At 51.0% G+C, this 17,835-nt stretch overlaps 2 protein-coding genes across 2 annotated transcripts in view; both read left to right on the plus strand.

The window, feature by feature from the left end:
• Positions 1 to 4,725: 4,725 nt before the first annotated feature.
• GRXCR2 (glutaredoxin and cysteine rich domain containing 2) lies at positions 4,726 to 12,440 on the plus strand. Its single transcript, XM_054842006.1, has 3 exons — positions 4,726 to 6,736; positions 9,281 to 9,496; positions 11,309 to 12,440. Exons 1-3 carry the CDS (start codon positions 6,305 to 6,307, stop codon positions 11,486 to 11,488), a joined length of 828 nt encoding a protein of 275 aa, XP_054697981.1. The 5' UTR covers positions 4,726 to 6,304; the 3' UTR covers positions 11,489 to 12,440.
• Positions 12,441 to 13,939: 1,499 nt separating this feature from the next.
• PRELID2 (PRELI domain containing 2) overlaps positions 13,940 to 17,835 on the plus strand; it is a 93,141-nt gene continuing 89,245 nt past the window's right edge. The window contains exon 1 of the mRNA XM_054842007.1: positions 13,940 to 13,985. The gene's annotated coding sequence lies outside the window, so the exon portion shown is untranslated. The remainder of the gene's footprint in view (positions 13,986 to 17,835) is intronic.

Consider the following 17,835-nt stretch of genomic DNA (forward strand, 5'->3'; position numbering starts at 1 on the left):
CCCCACAGGAGAGAGATGTTAAGTGTGCTGCAAACAGGAGAGGATGTTTGCATCTTAACAGCCATCAGAGAATCTAACCATGAGCTAAATCCATATGAAATCAGGCTTTCTTTAGCTGCTGTATGCATAAAACTACTAGTTTTTACCACAATACCAATGGCTTCGTTTCTGCCCTGCCCCAGTCCCTTAGCCTGGAAGGGGTGTGTTGACAACGGGCTTCAGCCCCGTTTGTAGCAGAAGTTTGGATGCAGGGTGAGAGATGCTGAAGAAACCCCATGGTAGGGGTGCTTGCCAAGGGCTGCTGGTGAGGGGTCAGCACCTGATTGCAACTGATGCTCATTAGCGAGTGAACAGGCACCTTTGGGAGCAGCCTGGTCCTGAGCAGCAGCCCCCGCCCAGAGGAGAGCGGGAGCGCTGGGGCTGCGCCCACCGACCCTCGGCAGGAGCAGCACGGGTCCCTTGGCTGCAGGAGCCGCTGGTGTGCCCTGGCGGGGGGGGAACCCTGCTTTGGCTCCTTTGGACTTCAGCAGGATCCCTGCTTGCCCGTGTATTTCACAGCAGGAACAAAGTTGCCTGCCTTGCTTCAAGGATTTTTATGCGGATCTCTGGCAGAGGATGAAGATGGCTGTGGACTTCAGCGATGCTGACGCTTACCAAGTGGAGAGAAAGCTCAGCGCCTCCTGAGGTGAACGTTGGAGCTCACACTTGTGTTCAAGGCAGAGTGACTCTTGCAATGTTCTCCAGGATTTTGAAACTGTGTTAAGGTAATTAGGGCGATTGCTTGCACTGGTACCACCCCTTTCAGTTCACGTGTGTTGCTATGTTGTGCCTATTTTCTGCTAATGATAAGAAACAAACTCACTGCTACGAATATCTGTAGAACAGAGAATAGTGAACAGACTGCTTTGAGCAGGAGGCTGCATTAGGTACCTCGAGGCCACTGCCACCCTGGATTCTGTGGTGAACCTAGCTCAAGTGAGGAACACTATATAGCTAGCACTGAGCACCGTGCGACCTGTGCGTTCAGCCAGATCTGGCTGGGGCAGCTCTGATTTAGAAAATTCTTCAGACTTCTTAAATCACTCATTTAAAAAATGATTTTTTTTAATGTCAGATAGAAGATTACAAATGTCATGAGCTGCCTGCAGAGATAAATGGGAGACAGCTAGAAGCAGACCTTTGCCTGTCTTGTCTCATGCAGACTGGTTAGTAAGCCCCTCAGTACAAAACAATCTCAGCTAAGACCTTCTTGATGCTGCTGAATAGAAAAATAGAGCAGTAATTTGCAGAATGCTGGCATGTGCAGCTACAAGTATACCTTGGCAAATAAAAGTATCTCCTGACGCTATAAGGCTGTGGCGGTGCAGACCCTGTTTACTGGAATGGAAGCCTGGCTGGAGCAACCACGTGGTCGGCTCACGATACAGAGGGGTGCTTGGGTGAAACAGGGGGAGCCAGCGACAGTGGAGGTCCCTGGCTGGGGAGCTCAGTCTGTGCACCGGGCAAATGCAGTATGCGCTCGTTCCAGGTCCCAGTCTAATCCCACACGCTGTACTGGGGTAAAGAAACGAGTGCTGCAGTCAGGCATCAGCCTCATCGATGTCTTCCTCAGGCTGGTGGGTGAAGCAGTCTGGTCTCAGTCACTCCCTTCATCGAGCATCTGCTGTGGCACTGTGGGTGGTACAGGACTCCTGTAGCCAGGGAACTTCCTAGGCAGTCTTACGTCAGTGGTGGGGTGTCCCATGTGCAGATGGAGTCACCTCTCCCCGTGCCTGGTCCAGCTGCTGCCAGCCCATCCTCACATCTGGCCCCACCAGCGTGGGAGCGTGGCTGGCACACGGACCTCAGTCTGTGCTGGCAGCAAGTTTGGTTAAAAAGCAAGTAACTTCTCTTTTCTTGTTTATTTTATGAGTTCAGAAATATGAGGATTCTTTCCTCTTTTTTTTTTTTTTTTTTAATCCCCAAGGCAAGGAGAGGCCAAGATCAGCTTCTGGCAACTCTTCTTGCGTGACAAGGAGCCGTTGTGGCCGTTCTGCCTGCTGGGTGGCAAATCCTTGTGGCTGGCAGGTTAAAGGCAGCAAGTCTCTGTACCTACGGAGAGGATGCTGTTATCAGGAAGCTGCGCTCAGGCTGTTCAATGTATGGAAAACTCGCATTTTGTAATGAATGATGAAATCCAAACGCAGGCTGTCAGGCCAGGCGGAGCGGCAACCGTGCTGCCTGCAAATGCCCTTCTGGGATCCCAGGCCCTGCTCTTTGCGATTGTCACGTAGTGCGTTGGGAAACGTTCCCGGTTTGCTGGCACTGTGCTGTGAACAACCGTCCTGCCGGCAGCGGCACCAGCCTGCCTGGCCCCCCGTGGGGGCGGTGGGAGAGGAGCGGGTCCCTGCATGGACCCCCAGTGCTGGCGCAGCAGGGCTGACCTGTTCCCGGAGCACAAACGCATCTGAAACCTCCTGATGGCAACTCCGCAGCTCAGAGGGGAGCGGGAGGTGGTGGAGGGCAGCCTGAAAATCGGACTGAAGAGCAAACACGGAATCGAGTCCGAAGAGCCAAAACCCAGCTCTGGCTTGGACAAACCACCTGGTCCTGTGCTGGGGCTCTGGCTGATGCTTCTTACGTTGTTGGTTTTTCTGCTTTCAGTGACTTGTCTCGACGCCTGAGTCATTAGCCAACGAGCTTGCTAAGCCCAGTGGGCTGAAGGCTGAGAGGGATATGACTGCTCTCTCTAAACACATCAGGAGGTAAAAACCATCAACAGAGAAGAGGTATTGCCCACTCCAACTCCTTTAAATTGTCAGCTAAAATTATCTTCCTGACCTGCTGACCTGAACCTTTCTGCTTGCTACTCCCACGCTGAAGCAAGGTTAACGCTTGTGTCCTTGTGTTCAAGCTTCTACCTTGCTCCTTTGCTTCCCTCATATCTGACCTCTTATCCATGACCTCTGGCCCTTCTTTGTGTCTCTAGTGCTGGCTCGGGCCCCTTTGTCTCTTCTCCAGCAGTCGCCCACAGACCTTGCGTCAAGACACCGTGTGTGCTCAGAATAATGTGAGCAGGGGCCAGGTCTGAAGCATTTGGGTGTTGCTGCAGTTGAAACCATAACGCTCTTCCCCATCCGGATCCATTGCCTACCCTGTGCCCTCACGAGGAGGAGGAGGATGGTAGTGCTTGCTCTAAGGAAGCAAAACACAAAAAACATTTTTCAGCAAAACTTGCCTTCAGAGCGTTACAGTCTGGTTTGCTACAGCTTTTCTTTCTGTCCTACTTTGTGTGTACCCTGATTCACTGCAATAGATCTAAACCAACGTGTTACGCTCCTTAGGGCAAGGACTGTCTCTCTTTGTTCCGCAGAGCCTCCAGCACACTTCCAGCAGTCGCTTCGTATTTCCTGACATGGGGAGGAGGGTGGAGAGAGGCCCCGTGCTTGAAAGACAGATGTCATTAAACTACAGTGGAAAAGAGTCTGAAGTAAAACATCGTGCAGTGATGCTCTAGATCATGAAACTTAATGATTTCACTGCTGTATGCAAAATGATTATTGTTGTATTTTTAGTAAGGCTTATGCTAGCTGTGGGGAACAAGCCCACGCTGACACATGAGCCGCGTGAATGCTGCTGTGCTGGCAGGGCTGTAGCAGGCAGCGTCAAGCTCCTCGCAGCCCATCCATCCTTCGCCCCGCACTGTAACGCTCCGCGGCTGGAGCGGGGCAGGTACGGCTTTGCAGACGGCCTCGGAAAACACCACCCGGAAAGTCCCTGTTGGGATGCGTCACGTGGAAAGCTTGGCCTGAGTTGTTCAGAACAGCTACGAAATGCAGCAAGGCTGTTCAGAAATCTTTTCTTTGCATGATTTATCTGTACGGTGACATAAGTAGTGCATGTGTATCTGAGCGTGGAATCCCTCTGCACCAACCCGAACAGCAGCCTCGGTGTGCCGACCCTGGCCTTGCACGGGGAACGTGTGGCTGCGGGGCTTCGTGCTGCTGCAGGAGGCTGAATTTCACCCCAACCGCAGCCCCTGCGCCGGCAGCCGTGGCGGGTTGTGAGATGGCAAATCCAGCTGATACGCTGCAGAGGCCGGGATTGTTCTGACGTGAAAATTACAGGGCCGGGGTGGATTGGTGGTGTGACAGCACAGTAAGTAACTGTAAGGATGGGAAGTCGCTTTGCTCGTCGTGCAAGCGCAGACGGTGGCAGTGGTGCTCGCGCTGTGTTCTCTCATTGCTGCTTTGAACTTTGTTTCCTGTTTGATTGTTCCCTTAATCAAAAGAAAATGAACTCCAATCAAGGTACCTTACAGAGTATGATTTGTGTCAAATTAAGACCGCTGGTGTACTTTTGAACAAGCAGTAACACTGAGGCCTGATTCACACAGGACTTACAAGAGAAAGGGGCGGATCAAGCTTCTCAAGTAAATGCAGTAAGAGCTGAGTTTGATTCATGCAAATCAAAGTTTTCATATAATGTGAGATCCTCCTGTTTGAGATAGGGTGGGAGACTGACACGAGCATTGTAATAGTGCTTTGGAAATGAAAAGGGCGTATCTGCGGCTGGATGTTTACCCAGGCGTGTTCATGCACGTTCCCTTGGTGGAATATACATCTTTTACGTGTACTTACGACGAGGCTCCCAGCGTCCCAAGGAACCTGCAAGAGCAACGTCTGCCACGACAGAAACCACTCTCAGCGCAGGAAGACTGTTCTGTTGGCTGGAAGGTCTGTATTGTGCATTATCAGTATACAGCCGTCTAAGCTGCTGTCCCATGACTGCACGAACTTTTAATAAACATCATCAATCTATTGAGAACATTAAGCTTTAAAAGCTCTGGGTTTGAATTAAAAGAAGATAGCCTTGGCAGGATGTAGGCAGAAAGCTTAGTTTAAGTCCCACTCAATGAAACTGCATTTAAAAGTGGAAATTTACTGAAATCTTGGAACTTGAAAGAAGAGAGATTTTTAACTCCCGTTGTGTGTGCTGGATACAAGGAGGTAGCGGGAGATGTTTAATGCCCAGACAGAAGTTACTCTGATGCATTTTGTACTAAACACACTCTTTGTTATTTCCCTCAAAAGGAAGGACAAGCCCAAAGTGCCCAGCTGGGGGTGGGCACACACCCCTGCTTTAACGGGGTGGCAAAGCATGCGGCAGGAAGGCATCGGTTTTGGGGTCACCGGCGGGGATCTCTGTCGACGGGCTGGCGGGGGGAGGTGACTTGGGTCATTGCTCACCACCGTTGGGATGGAGCTTTGGGTGAATGCCGAGGAGTTGAAGTCAGACTGGTTTGGGTGGGCAGGGACCCCACAGCCCACCCAGTGCCACCCCTGCCATGGGCAGGGACACCCTCCACTAGCCCAGGTTGCCCAAAGCCCCATCCAACCTGGCCTTGAACCCTGCCAGGGAGCCAGGGGCAGCCACAGCTTCTCTGGGCACCCTGTGCCAGGGCCTCAGCACCCTCACAGGGAAGGATTTCTGCCTCACATCCCATCTCCATCTCCCCTCCTGCAGCTTAAACCCATTCCCCTTGGCCTGGCACTGCAGCAATTGCAGAGCTGCTGCTGTGCGGAGCCTGGACCTGCCCGGCGCTGAGGCCTCCCCTCCTCCTCCTGCGGCCCTGCCGCTCTGCCCCTCACTGCCGTGGCTCCTGGGAAGAGAACGGCCGGATGGGCGCAGCTGCGCTTCGTGCTCGTGGGCACGCGAGGGCTGCGGATGAGCGGGGCGTCGGGCCGGTGGCTCTCGGGAGGTGTTAGAAATGAAAAGCAAATCCGGAACGGTCAAAAGGCCCTGAAAGCCAGCAAGAATGACAAACAGGAATTGAAAGCTAAAGAGGGAGAAAATCTTAATTAGATCTCCACCAACCTGTAGAGGAACATATTTGGATTAAAATGAAATGGAGCTTTGTACTCTCAGGGTTTCAGAGCGAGAATGGAAGAGGAATTATTCACACTTGCTATTTGTGAAGCTGGATTGCTTTTTCTGTGAACTTGTCTTTTTAACTTCTCACCTTGTCAGAAAACTGTGAAAAGCTGCTGGGATGGTGTATTTGGGGTAGTTCTTATCACAGCGCATAGCAGAAACATTTCCATGGTTTTAGAGCACGGGCAGAGTTTCCTATTTAATCCCGTCCTCCCCAAGCTAGCTCCTTTCCCCTCGTGGTAAGCCAGCCTGCCCACCGTTCACCAACCTGCCTTACGCTTCGCTGCCATCGATATTTTCTCTTTGTGAATGTCTATCAATATTTAATACCACGGTGTCGGTTTTGCTGTAAGATGAGAGGAACTACTAGAAACCTTGAATTATACATTGCATGGCTGGGGGACACTGGGGAGAGTTTTCTTTTGGACCCAAAGCTCTTGGGGTTGATCTCCAGGACCTGCAGCTTGAAATCCTAATAATGGAAGAGCACCAGAAGAAACTCAGTCAGCGGCATGAGGGAAGGCCCCGCAAGGTGAGGTTCAAAATATCGTCAGCTTACAGCGGTCGAGTGTTAAAACAAGTCTACGAGGATGGGCAGGAGCTCGAGCCCCCAGCCAAAGAGCACTCTCGGCGGCGTCTCCGCCACAGCTTCGAGCCAGGGGACCATTTCTGCGGGGCAGGGGAATCGCCAGAAAACAGGTTTTACTCGCCAGCCAAGCTGACTGCCCAGCGGATCAGCATATTCAAAGAGGATAAGAAATACGGTCTCACCAGTAACGCGCCTCTCCTCAGCGACTACCCCTCAAGCGACAGCCACTGCAGGGTAAGTAACGTCCAGCCCAGGGCTGGCAAGCTGCTTGGCAACCAGCCTCCCAATAAACCATTTCTGGAGTAATACGGTAACAGGAGTCTCTGGCTGGAACAGCATTCAGATGAAACTCAGTTCTGTCAGTCCAGGGTTTTAAAAGGGTGACTGTAAATCTTCAGCCTTTATCCCCCAAAGTCTGTATCCTGCTTACTCTGCAGGTGGCAGGGGCCGTGTGTTTTGCAGCAGCGCAGTCAGCGAGCAAACAGCATCTGCTAGCTGGGCTCCATCTCGCTGGGTCGATTTACATCCGTCCATTTTGCAGAATAAGAAATAACATTTCCATATATATCAATATCTATACATAGTAATCCTAAAGCAGTCAAATGTAAGGTGGATATTATCTTAATTAGTTATATTTAAAACATTAAAGTTGCATGACTTGAGCTGGCAAAAAGGTTAGTGCCACCGGCAGCGTGCCAGTGAGCCGCGAGCGAGGCACCCACATCCTCTGGCAAATAAGAATTTCCCTTTGGCTACTTTGAAAATCCCAGCTTAGTTTCACTGGATACTTAGTTAACGTGTAATTAGTGCCATTGATATAGAAGTGTCTCTTTACTCCTAATAAAAAGCCAGTACATGTGTACTATATGTTAAATTGATCAATACACAAGGACTATGTTGAATTCGATTTATGTATCTTTTACTGCTCTTTGGTTTTATCAAACCTAGATGTACCAAGTAAACAATTCATATAGCAATGGCGGCATGGCGGCACTATTGATGACACAGCCACGTCACAGATACGCAAGCTCTAACGGGAGTTAGTTACGTTGATATAATCAGCAGACTTGTGAGACTAAAGGTGAGTCTGCTCAGAGAAAAGGTGACAAAAAGGAGGACAGTGTGAGGTGAGCTGGCCGAGGCGGTACCAGGGCTTTCCCTGCGAGATGGCTCGTTCCAAGCCAGGTCAGACGGAACAAGGAGCCGTTAGCATCACCAAAAAGTCAGCCCGTTGTCTGCCCCCCCTCGCACACCACCCCAGCCCTGCGGCCCTGCTTGGTGGCGATGACCCAGCTGCTTCCAGGAGGTGAAGAATTGCGTCTCTCCAGAGAAATGTGAGGTCACTCAAGTACACCAACCACTGTGACACCCAGGACGCTGTGTCGTCATCCCTTCTGGTCTTTGGGTAAATAAGAGGTGTCACTCTGGCACACGACTAAAGAGACTGAAATACTTTAAAAAGTATAAAATACTTTTTATGGCCTTGACTTGAATACATGAAAAGTCTGTTAAATCTTGGCGCTAATCAAAGTTGCGTATGGGAAACCCAGGTGGCCGACAGTTGAACTATATTTAGTTGATACGCTGGACATGCAGTTTAACTGAAAATACCAAACCACGATGAATCTCTCCTGCCCAAAGACAGAGCACTAATGTGATCTTATCCGTACCGTTAATTTGTTCTGCATTCTTGGGCTACGCTCATCTCCATTCCCCAGTTTCCCCAACCATAAATACCTCGAGTAATCACGCTATCCAGTACCAGTTTTGTTTTGTGTCAACAGGCATTTGGTATTTGGAGACACCGTGTCTGTGTAACAAATACGAGGCTTTTAAAGCCTTCTGCAGTGGTAAAGATTTGGGCTCACCCGCCTCCCTCTCCCCGCTACTCCCCATAGAGACACAGGCACCAGTTGCCAGGAGGGCCACCAGCCCGTGCAGCCCTGGCAGGGTGTTTTCTTAGGAGAACATCTCCTTTGGCATCGCTTCTTGGCACAGATACTTAAACAGAGCAAAACATGAAGAGTGTAAAGCAATAGGCTCTGGTAACTGCCACATGATACCTAGCGCAAAGGGAAAGAGGGGCCAGGTAAGCAAAATGCTGCTCTCAGAGGAATGTTTGACCATCCCAAGTTTAGCTTTAAAATCATTAGAAAAGAACACAAATTCAAGTGTGCCTGGAGATGGTTATTTAGACTGGCTCCTCCCTGCTAGGAACACAATTTAGCATTAGATAATGAGGTTTTTTATCATCTGACCCTTTTGCCAGCATTAATAAACTACAAAAAAAAAGCTTTCTTTTAAATCTGAAAAACCCCATCAAAGGCTACAGAATAGGTCACCATCATGGGGAATTTCTGCTTCTGGCCAAAGCCATGAGAACCCCTCTCCACATTTCCAAAGAAACGTCGGGCAGTCTCCAGTGCGGAGGTTGCTTTTCCATACGTGCCAACACCACTGCTCTTAGAACTGTGCCTTCTTTTTCCCTTGCACATGGGCTGGAATGAGAATTTACACTGCAGAAAGCCTTCCCCATCCAGAATGTGACGTTAAAGCGAGGCTCCAAAGATCTGACCCAAAGCCTTGGTGTGATCCTGCAGCCCATGAGGCTGCCTCTCCACCGCCGTTCTGCTTGGTGGTGCTGGGGAGCTGGCTTGTGCAGCAGAGCCAGCCGAGCTGATGGCCGGGCGGAGGGGATGTTCTTCTGGAAGCCCAGGGATCATCACTGTTTGTAGGGTACATTTATACGGGCGAGACACTGATAAGATCCTTCTACAGGCTTCCCCAATTCTAGATTTTGGCAAGATCATCATCTACACTAATAACCTGAAAATCATCCGTGCACCAATGGACCAGAAAGAGCTCATGAGGAGAATCATCCAGACAGAGGGAATAAATGACTGGGCCTTCATATACCGGGAAAGGAAAGAAAAGTTTGGTGGTGGACATAAAAAAGATGTGGGAAAAAAGGTTGTCTGCAACCAGTATATGCAGGTAAGAGAAAATGGAAAGTGCTTTTTTTCCCCCTAAGGCTTTTGGGTCTTACAGCCCTGGTCAGACCACTGAGTATTCCCACCCAAGCCCCATCTCTGTGTGTGTCTGGCACTTCACTACATTTGGATTAAAAGCATCACTTTGTTCCTCTTCCCACTCGGGAGATAACCGATCAGCGCTGCAGTACAGTGTGCGCTCTGGGGACAGCTGTTCTGTTTCCAGGTGCTCGTGTCTCCCACTTGATTCTTCCCCTGGAGACCACTGATGTTCCCGTAGCTTGGCTTGGGTCCATCCTCTGTCACCGTCTCCCAGTGGCATAAGAGCAGGCCGGGGTTTCTCCAGCCTGGCAAGGCTAAACACAGCTGCTCTGTGGCTGAGACTGCCGGAGGCTAACACTGCAATATCAGCTGAAATAAGATCGTGCCTTCCCTGTGTTTTCTCACGGGTTAGTCTTTGTTGGTCAGAATCCCAATTAGTCTGACCATAATTTGATCCCACAAAATGTAATGTTGTCATGCGGGGGCAATACGAAGCCTTACAGTTTTGCAGATCTGAGCCTGACCTGTGCTGAGTGCAGGTCACCTTGGTCCTTCTGCGGCCACAAGCCTGGCTTATGGCTCACTTGCACAGAGACCCCATCAAAACCGAAAACAGCCCTGAGGAACTAAGTAGGAATTTGGGGCTTTGTCAGTTTTGAAATAAACTTGATTTTCAGAAAGAGGGCTTTAACGTAAAAGCCCAGATTCATCCCATCTACTGGCAGACACCTGTCTGAGCCATCAAACCACCACTTCTGGCCTTTGGGGGAATCTATGTGGACAAGGACCCCCAGCAGGTCACTGATGGCCATCCTCCAGTCGTCCTCGTGGGGGGATCACACTGTGGAGATGGACGGCAGCTCCTGGAAGGCACCGTTCCAGAGAACTGTGTTGCCCTTGGAGGAACTCAGCAAAGTACTGCTCTCCTTGATGCTTGGGAACAAAAAGTAAAACTCAAAGGCCCTAAACCTATGATTTTTTTAGAGTAATTTTGGAATTTCTATACACTGGTATTATGAACATTTATTTAAAGATGACCAAACCACAGGAAGGTTATTCTTCTGAGAAGCCCATTCATTTGGAGTATCAAATTCATAAGCAGCCACCAATATGAAGCATACCTGGCAGCAGCTCCCCATATCTCAGTTAAAACCTCATCCTATAGTGCCATGTAAAGTAAAACTGCTGCGGAGGAACGATGCAGGGCTCTGAACCTGACATCAAAAGAATGCACCTACGCCATGCTACATTCTTCCTGTTGCAGATATTTAATAATTTCTGGGCTCTGTGGAAGCACTGAATTTTAAGGTGGGACTTGAAAGAGGCTGCCTGCACCCTGCGAGAGAGTCGCAGGCACAAGGGACAGCTTGAAAGAAGCTGGGATGAGGGATCTGGGGGGGGACAGGGCGAAGAGAAGCGCTTGAAGTAATGAAGCATGGCTCAGACCTGAGGATACAGGGCTGAGAAGGTGGATGTGTTAAGAAACAACAGGAAGAGGGCTGGAGCTGTGCAGACCCTTGCAGGAGGAGAAAGATGAATCTGAAAGTATTGTGTTAGAAGCCCAGTCACATTAACTTCTCGTTTTCTAGAAGTATCCCCAAATATATGGGAGCCTTTTTCTTGAAGATCTTGCCGTAAGGAACTGAATATTATTGGCCAAGTGGCATGTCAGGAGCAACAATTACTTAAAAGACCGGAAGACAGAATTTCAAGAATGTTACTGACTTTGGTGTCTGATAGCCAGTAACATTTGTGTCATGATTGTCTCTTTCAGGAAGGAGATGCTGAACACGGCTGTTCCCAGTGTAAAGGGTCAGGCTCTGCTCCTTGCTCACTGTGCCACGGAAGCAAGTTTTCGATGCTGGCAAACAGATTCAGAGAGTCCTACAGGGCTCTCCGGTGTCCAGCTTGCAACGAGAGCGGCCTGCAGCCCTGCCAGATCTGTGCTGCCTGATCGGGACCGCCATCCCTGCAGCAGGCTACCAGCACCCACCAATGCTTTGTTGAAAACTTATTTAACCTTCAAGCAGCCCCACTATCACGACAAGTTTTTACAAGATGGGAAAGGCACGCTATACATATCTCACCGTAAACGTGAATACCGCACCTCTGCTACCGACTGTCCCCCTTGGCTGCTACACACGCCTGTCTAACTTGAATCGGGCCAGCCCCCAGGGTCTGCAGGGCAACATCCCCCCAGCACAGAGGACATGATCAGCACTCGCAGTTCAGCACCTGCGTAAATGTCTCTGCCACCTGGAACTCAGCCGAATTTTGCTGGTGCTGCCCCTGTTAGGTGTTTGGTGCTCGGCACTGCTGGTCCCGACCCACCAGGCACTCCAGTAGCACCAGTAAAAGCTGCAGAAGTAGGTGCCGTTTGGGCACGTCGGTAAGGTGTCAGGGTGTAAAGTCTGTCTGTCTGTCCACCAGCAGAGCGGTGCCTCCCCGAGGTTTGAACTTGCTGAGCGCTCTAAAACGACACTGTCTGTTGTAGCTAACTCCATACTTGCCCTGCCGTGTCACAAGCATTTCCTGAAGATTCTGCCGATTCTTGCATCTGCTTTAGTGGACACAATGATTCCTTTGGGGTCTGATTTATGGGAAGAAATTGAAAACCCTTCCCAAACCTGGAGCTATAAAAAATGCACAATTATTTATTATTATAAACAGAAGTTATTAAGTTTTTAGCCTACTTATGAGGAAGTGCTGAACTCAAATTCCCCTGTACGATGCTCAGCACTTTTCAGGATCAGGCTGGTGGTGAGCAGGACTTCTGTTGCTTAATATTAATCCCATGATGTAATCTGCAGAAGGTAAACTCTAATTAGCTGAGGTGAAGCAATGATGTGGGATACTCCGCAGGCTGCCACTGGTGGCACACAACACAGGGGCTTCAAGAGGCTGAGGCAAACAGGGGAAACAGTATTTTTTCCCAAAGCATTAACTTATTACATTTTATATTCACAAGTAATGTTAATGCGGCCTTAACTCGCATATTACCTCTGAGACTCTGATGAGTTGAGAGACTGCCCACGTGTTCTTCATGCTGAGGTTGCAAGCCTGGACAGGGTAATTTATGGCCAAGTTTCTGTTTTCCTATGGTAGGTTATAAGATGTCTCTGCAATACTTAACTGATGAGAAATAATGCCGTTTTAGCTTAGACTTCCGTATGTCGCCTGCGGAAATTGTTCAGTGGGTACTGAGCGTCTATTTTTCAAAAAAAGTGCATAAATCTATAGCAGATATTTGATTGGCTTCATTTATCGTATCAGGATCTGCAACACAAAAATGTAGTCCTTGGGGTATTCACTGAGGGCAGATGAGACCTCACAAATCAGAAATTGTTGTCAAGCGGATCTCTTCCCTCAAATTGGACCTGTTTGATCTCATCGTTTGTTGGGCTTGTTGAAAAGTTTGCTGGCCTAAGATAAGGAAAAAACAACCAGGCGAAATGTTTACAATAAAACTAGATGCAAATACGCATTTCTAAAATCAATGTTTATTGTTCTTCAGTAATTACGATGTTTCTCAACCACTATTACTCCTCCTGGCTGCGTCAGCTATTCCCATCTCTCCCGGCACGTCACGGAGGCGATGCCTGCGGCAAGGCGCCGCGCTCTTCCCTCACCAAGTCCGGAGTCCCGGCCCGGCGGGCACCTGCCCCAGCGGACCCGGGAGCACAGAGCTCGTCCGTGTGCGGCGTTAGGGATGGGCTGTGAGCGAGGAGGATTTGCTCCCCGGGCTTTAAATGCACTCAGTTTATTTTTGGTAATACACTGACTCGATTTACCCAATAAATGCTCTCTTATTTTACGTGAAAAAGAGGTTTGAGCCTTCCTAAAGCATCACGGTGAGGCTATTGTTGAGGCAATGGGCTATTTTTAACAGCCAGCATCTTTCCCGTCAGCCCACACTGGGCCCAGCCGGCGGTGCAGGGCACGCTGCGAAGGCCGAGGTGACCCCGGCTGCAGCCCTCGCAGTCGGCGCTGCCCGCGTCCACGCTTTGCCCAGTCCGGTTCTGTTGTCTGCTTAAAGGGGCACAAATCTGACCAGGGCTGTGGCCCAGCACTGCTGTGAGGCACCAACGCCGCAGGGCCAGGGCCGGGGGCTGCAGCTGAAGTGCTCCCGTCCTTCCCAGGGCCCACCTGCGGCCTCTGGCCCGCGACCTGTGCAGGGCCCGGCCTGGTGGCTGCTGCTGATCCGCAAAACCCCCCCGCAGCCCGGCGGCCTCCTCCAGCGGGACGGTCCCCGGCCCGGCCTGGCTCTCCAGGGCACGTCGGAGCGAGGGGCGGCGGCCACAGCGGCCGCACACAAGATGGTGGCGGGGCGGAGCGGGCAGAAGCGGGGCCGGGCCGGGCCCTGGGTCGGAGCCCGCCATGGGGTGACGGTGGAGGTGCACCGCGTGTGCCGCGACCCCTTCGAGCAGGTGGCGGCCGGACACCTCCGCAAGGTAACCGGGCCGGCCCGCCGCCCCCCGCCCTGCCGGGGCGCTGCCGGCCGGGGCAGGGGCACAGGGGCAGGAGCAGCACAGGAACAGCACAGGAGCAGCAGCGCCTCATGGCGGCGGCGGGGCCCGGCTGTGGGCTGTGCCCGCTGCGAAGCCGTGCTGTTTAACTCCACTTCCAGCGGTAACCGCTGGCGCTGCCCCCGTTGTCTCTTCAGCAGCCTTTCTCCGGTCCTGTTTGCGCGGTCACTGTGAGGAAAACCGTGAATCTTGCCCGTGGGAGACAGAACCGGCGCGGGTAACGTGCCGGAGCGGGACCAGGGCCCCGAAACCTGCCGTGCTGCCGTGGTCCCACCGCTGCCGTGGCAGCCTGGCTCCATGGCCCTGCCCTGGCCCTGCGGGTCCCGCTCTGGGGCCTTGTGGGGGTGCCGGCCCTGCCTGCAGCTGAAAGCTTGGGGTTCCTCTTTGTCAGAGTTTTTTCCTTGCCGAGATGAAAACTTGCGTTTCTGTGCCTGAGGTGCTAGTTGTGTGTCGGTAGTGTATGAGTCTCCGGAGCAGAGCAGTCACCCTTGTGCTGCCTGGCACCCCGGGGTGCCCGGGCTGGTCCAGCAGCCTCGCCCGTGGTGACTTCCAGCGGGGCAGTGCTGGCCCCGGCGTGGGGGACAGGCCGGGCAGTGCCGTGGCCACGGTGGAAAGCGGGTGGCCATTCTTCTTGGCTAGAAACAGCCTGACTGCTGCTCGCAGAGCACCGAAACATCCCAGAGGGACTTTGATGCAGTAAACAGAGCTGCCAGATCCTGCCTGCTACCACAGGCGGTGCTCCACAGGCGTGGTGTGCCGGTCTGTGAGCTGCGATGAACTCGGCGGGGGTACGGCACGGCTGCCCTGTGGCGCAAGGGATGTGCACAGCCGGGATGGCACCACGGGCCCTTCCAGGGATTCTGCTGTGGTGGCTGGGGTCTGATTCAAAGAAGGATGGGGTCAGCAGAAGTGAGTTCTGGTTTTCTGTCCTTGCAGAATGCTAGCCCCAGCGTCACTGCTTGGTGCAGTATGGCTTTTGGCCATTCGACTTTTAAGTAGGCTTTAAAGTGGAAATGTTTGGCAGTGGCGGAAGGCTGTGTTAATGGCAGATAAACAGCATTTCTGTGTTGCATCTGTTCCTAGCAAAACAGCATCCTGTGAAATTTTCCTTCTGAGCAGTGCTGTCTCTCAGACCCAAGCTGTGCATCAAAACTGTCCTTTTTGTTGTCATTTTCCTTTGAACAGTAGCACAGAAATGGGGATGAATTCTAATCTTTATACAAGCTGATGCCGTGCGTTCGCCCTCTAGCAGTGTCTGGTTTTTGTGAACACCAAGGTGAAGAGTAGAGCGGGCTCCATTGTATTTGTTTTGGCCGCGTGTATTTAATGATAGAAGTGAGCAGCTGTATAGCGCACGGCATTTCCTTGGCACAAAACCCCATGGGTTTGCGACTGTTCTCAGCAGGACAAGATGTTTAAACAAATGTTGACTGTGAGCTAAATTCATCCTTGATGCAACCAACTTAAAGCACAAGGAGGGATTTTTTGTTTTTTTGTCTCGGCCAGCTGCCAGTTCTCCATCTCCTGTTAGCAGAGCTCCGGCTCTGACCATGGCGGTGCCAAGAGGAACCCGCGGTGTCCCCGCTTGTGGGACATGTGGCCGGCTCTGGCACCCGGGCGGCTGTGCGACTGCTGCAGAGCGGCACCGGGCTGGACACGGGGCTGTGTCCTGTGGCTGAACCTGCCCGGTGTTCTGCTGTGGTGTGGTGCCCGGGGCATCACTGCTCGGCGCAGCAGGGCCCCGTGCGCTCGCTTGCAGCTGAGGCGGTCCTGGCAACTAATCCATCGGTGGTGGCACGACGACCTGCGGTGTGCGGCCTCGCTCCTGCTGCTGCCCTCGCGGGTGCTGGGAGGCAGAGAACGCCTCTTGCTAAGTAACCTTTTATTAAAAATTGTCAGATCCTTAAAAACTGGATTGGCTTTCTGGGTTAGTCTAGGAGTGGAAGATGGTATGTTGCACTTCTGAGAAATAACAAGTATTTCCTGTTTGCTGAAAGCCTGTAAAGACTACTTTGGGCTTGCTGAAGTCACCAGGCTTCTGCCCACCGTCTTGGCGGGGTCAGCTTCTCGTCTCCAGTGTCCATCCCATGAGGAAATGACTGATGAGATACATTGATGTAAAAGATGTGGTAGCGTATTTCTGTTTTAGTTGACTGCCCGTTTTTTTTTCTGGTGTTTGATGGCTCAGTACAAAATGGAATTGGATCCCTGTAGTGGTGTCATGGCCTGCGCTGAAAACCAAACTGTCGTGTATATGAAATTCTTTTTAAAAGGAAAAACCCAAAATTCCCTCACAAGCAGAAGCACCAGAACTTTGGACAGTAAATACAGGCAAGGATGCTTAGTCTGGAGTCTTTCTGTTTCTCTTCTGTGTCTGTTACCCATCTACAGCTGTTCTTTTTTTTGCCCTAGAATAGGACTGTGCAAAGATGCATTTAAGGTTTTCTTTAAAAAACAAAACAAAACAAAAACCAAACCCCAAATATCTTCTTCTCTTGCCCTGCTGCAGAAATCCTGAGCTATATCTTTGGCAAGCCTGAGCGGTCAAATTTGCTAACCATGTAGTTTAGACTGCCACACTATGGCTAACCATGGATGTGCTCTGGAATGCTCCTCTGAAAACTCTGAACAAACTTGGGAAAGAGAAGGCAGGGCCACATTTTGCTGATTTTCGTGAGTGTTTGGCAATTAGAGGTGAGAGGAGAAGCAGCGTTAGTGCTTTTCATTGTGAAAGATTTGAAGCAGAGTAGAAATGCAAATGGAAACTGTATTCTGTAGTATACTTCCATATGACTTGAGAAGGGCAGTTGGAGGTGAATAGTGAGGCTAATTATGACAGCCAGAAGCACAGAGCAGAAAGGTTAAAATAATCCTCATTTGTATGTGGCAGCAAAGTGCCTCACACGCTTTTAACCAGAAATTTGATATGATTGAAAAAATAATTGCCATAGTTACTCATAAATGCCATAGTTAAAGTTGACTTCAGGGCTCCTGCTCTTGTTCTTTCTGCTGTGACTCTGCAAGTTGAACCTTTGAATGTTGTTGTGTTGCAAAATAGGGTGGGAAGGTGCAACCAGGCATGCTCTCGGAGGAGACTAAAGCCAAAGCAGTTGGGGTTCTTCAAGGGTATGTTTGTGCCGAGACATCTCCTGGCTCACAGCAATCCCACGTGTTGCCTCTTCCCGGGCACCGCACGTATCGGCTGCAGCGGATCCCTGAGGATGGAGCACAGGCGTCACTTGGACCATGGAAGGCATCAGTGGGGGCTTTTTGGATTTGTTTTGTTTTGTTTTGGACCCCTCTCCTTCTCGTGCATCTCTCAGGTTTAGGTTTAAAGCACCGCTGTGCTCAGCAGCAAAAATACACCCAGCTACTCCAGAAACGTGCTCTTACCGCAGAGATGTGCCCTCCGCTTTCAGTAGGTAGAATCAGTAAGAAACAGGTGGTAATCAGATGGACTGCCTGCTACATCAGATATTGGGGTATATATTCCTGTATGTTGGTTCAGAAATATGCTAGAAAATATTATTCTGCCTTTGCCATGCGTTTCTAGAGAAACACGGTCCAAGTCCTGGAGTTGGATCGCAGGTGAGAAGCATTGCAGGGCTCTCGCAGCCGCGGCATTACTGGGGCTGTAGGAAAGCCGGTTGTGATGCTGTCGTGGATGCGGAGCCGAAGGGAGTCTTGCCTTGGGGCGCGAGCCTGCTAGAAGGGACTGCAGTGTCTGTTGGGGTGGCTTTAGGTTAGTGCAGGTGTCGTTTTAAAGTGAGCCCGT

The sequence above is a fragment of the Grus americana genome, chromosome 14 (genome assembly GCF_028858705.1).
Source record: "Grus americana isolate bGruAme1 chromosome 14, bGruAme1.mat, whole genome shotgun sequence".
Lineage (NCBI taxonomy): Eukaryota > Metazoa > Chordata > Aves > Gruiformes > Gruidae > Grus > Grus americana.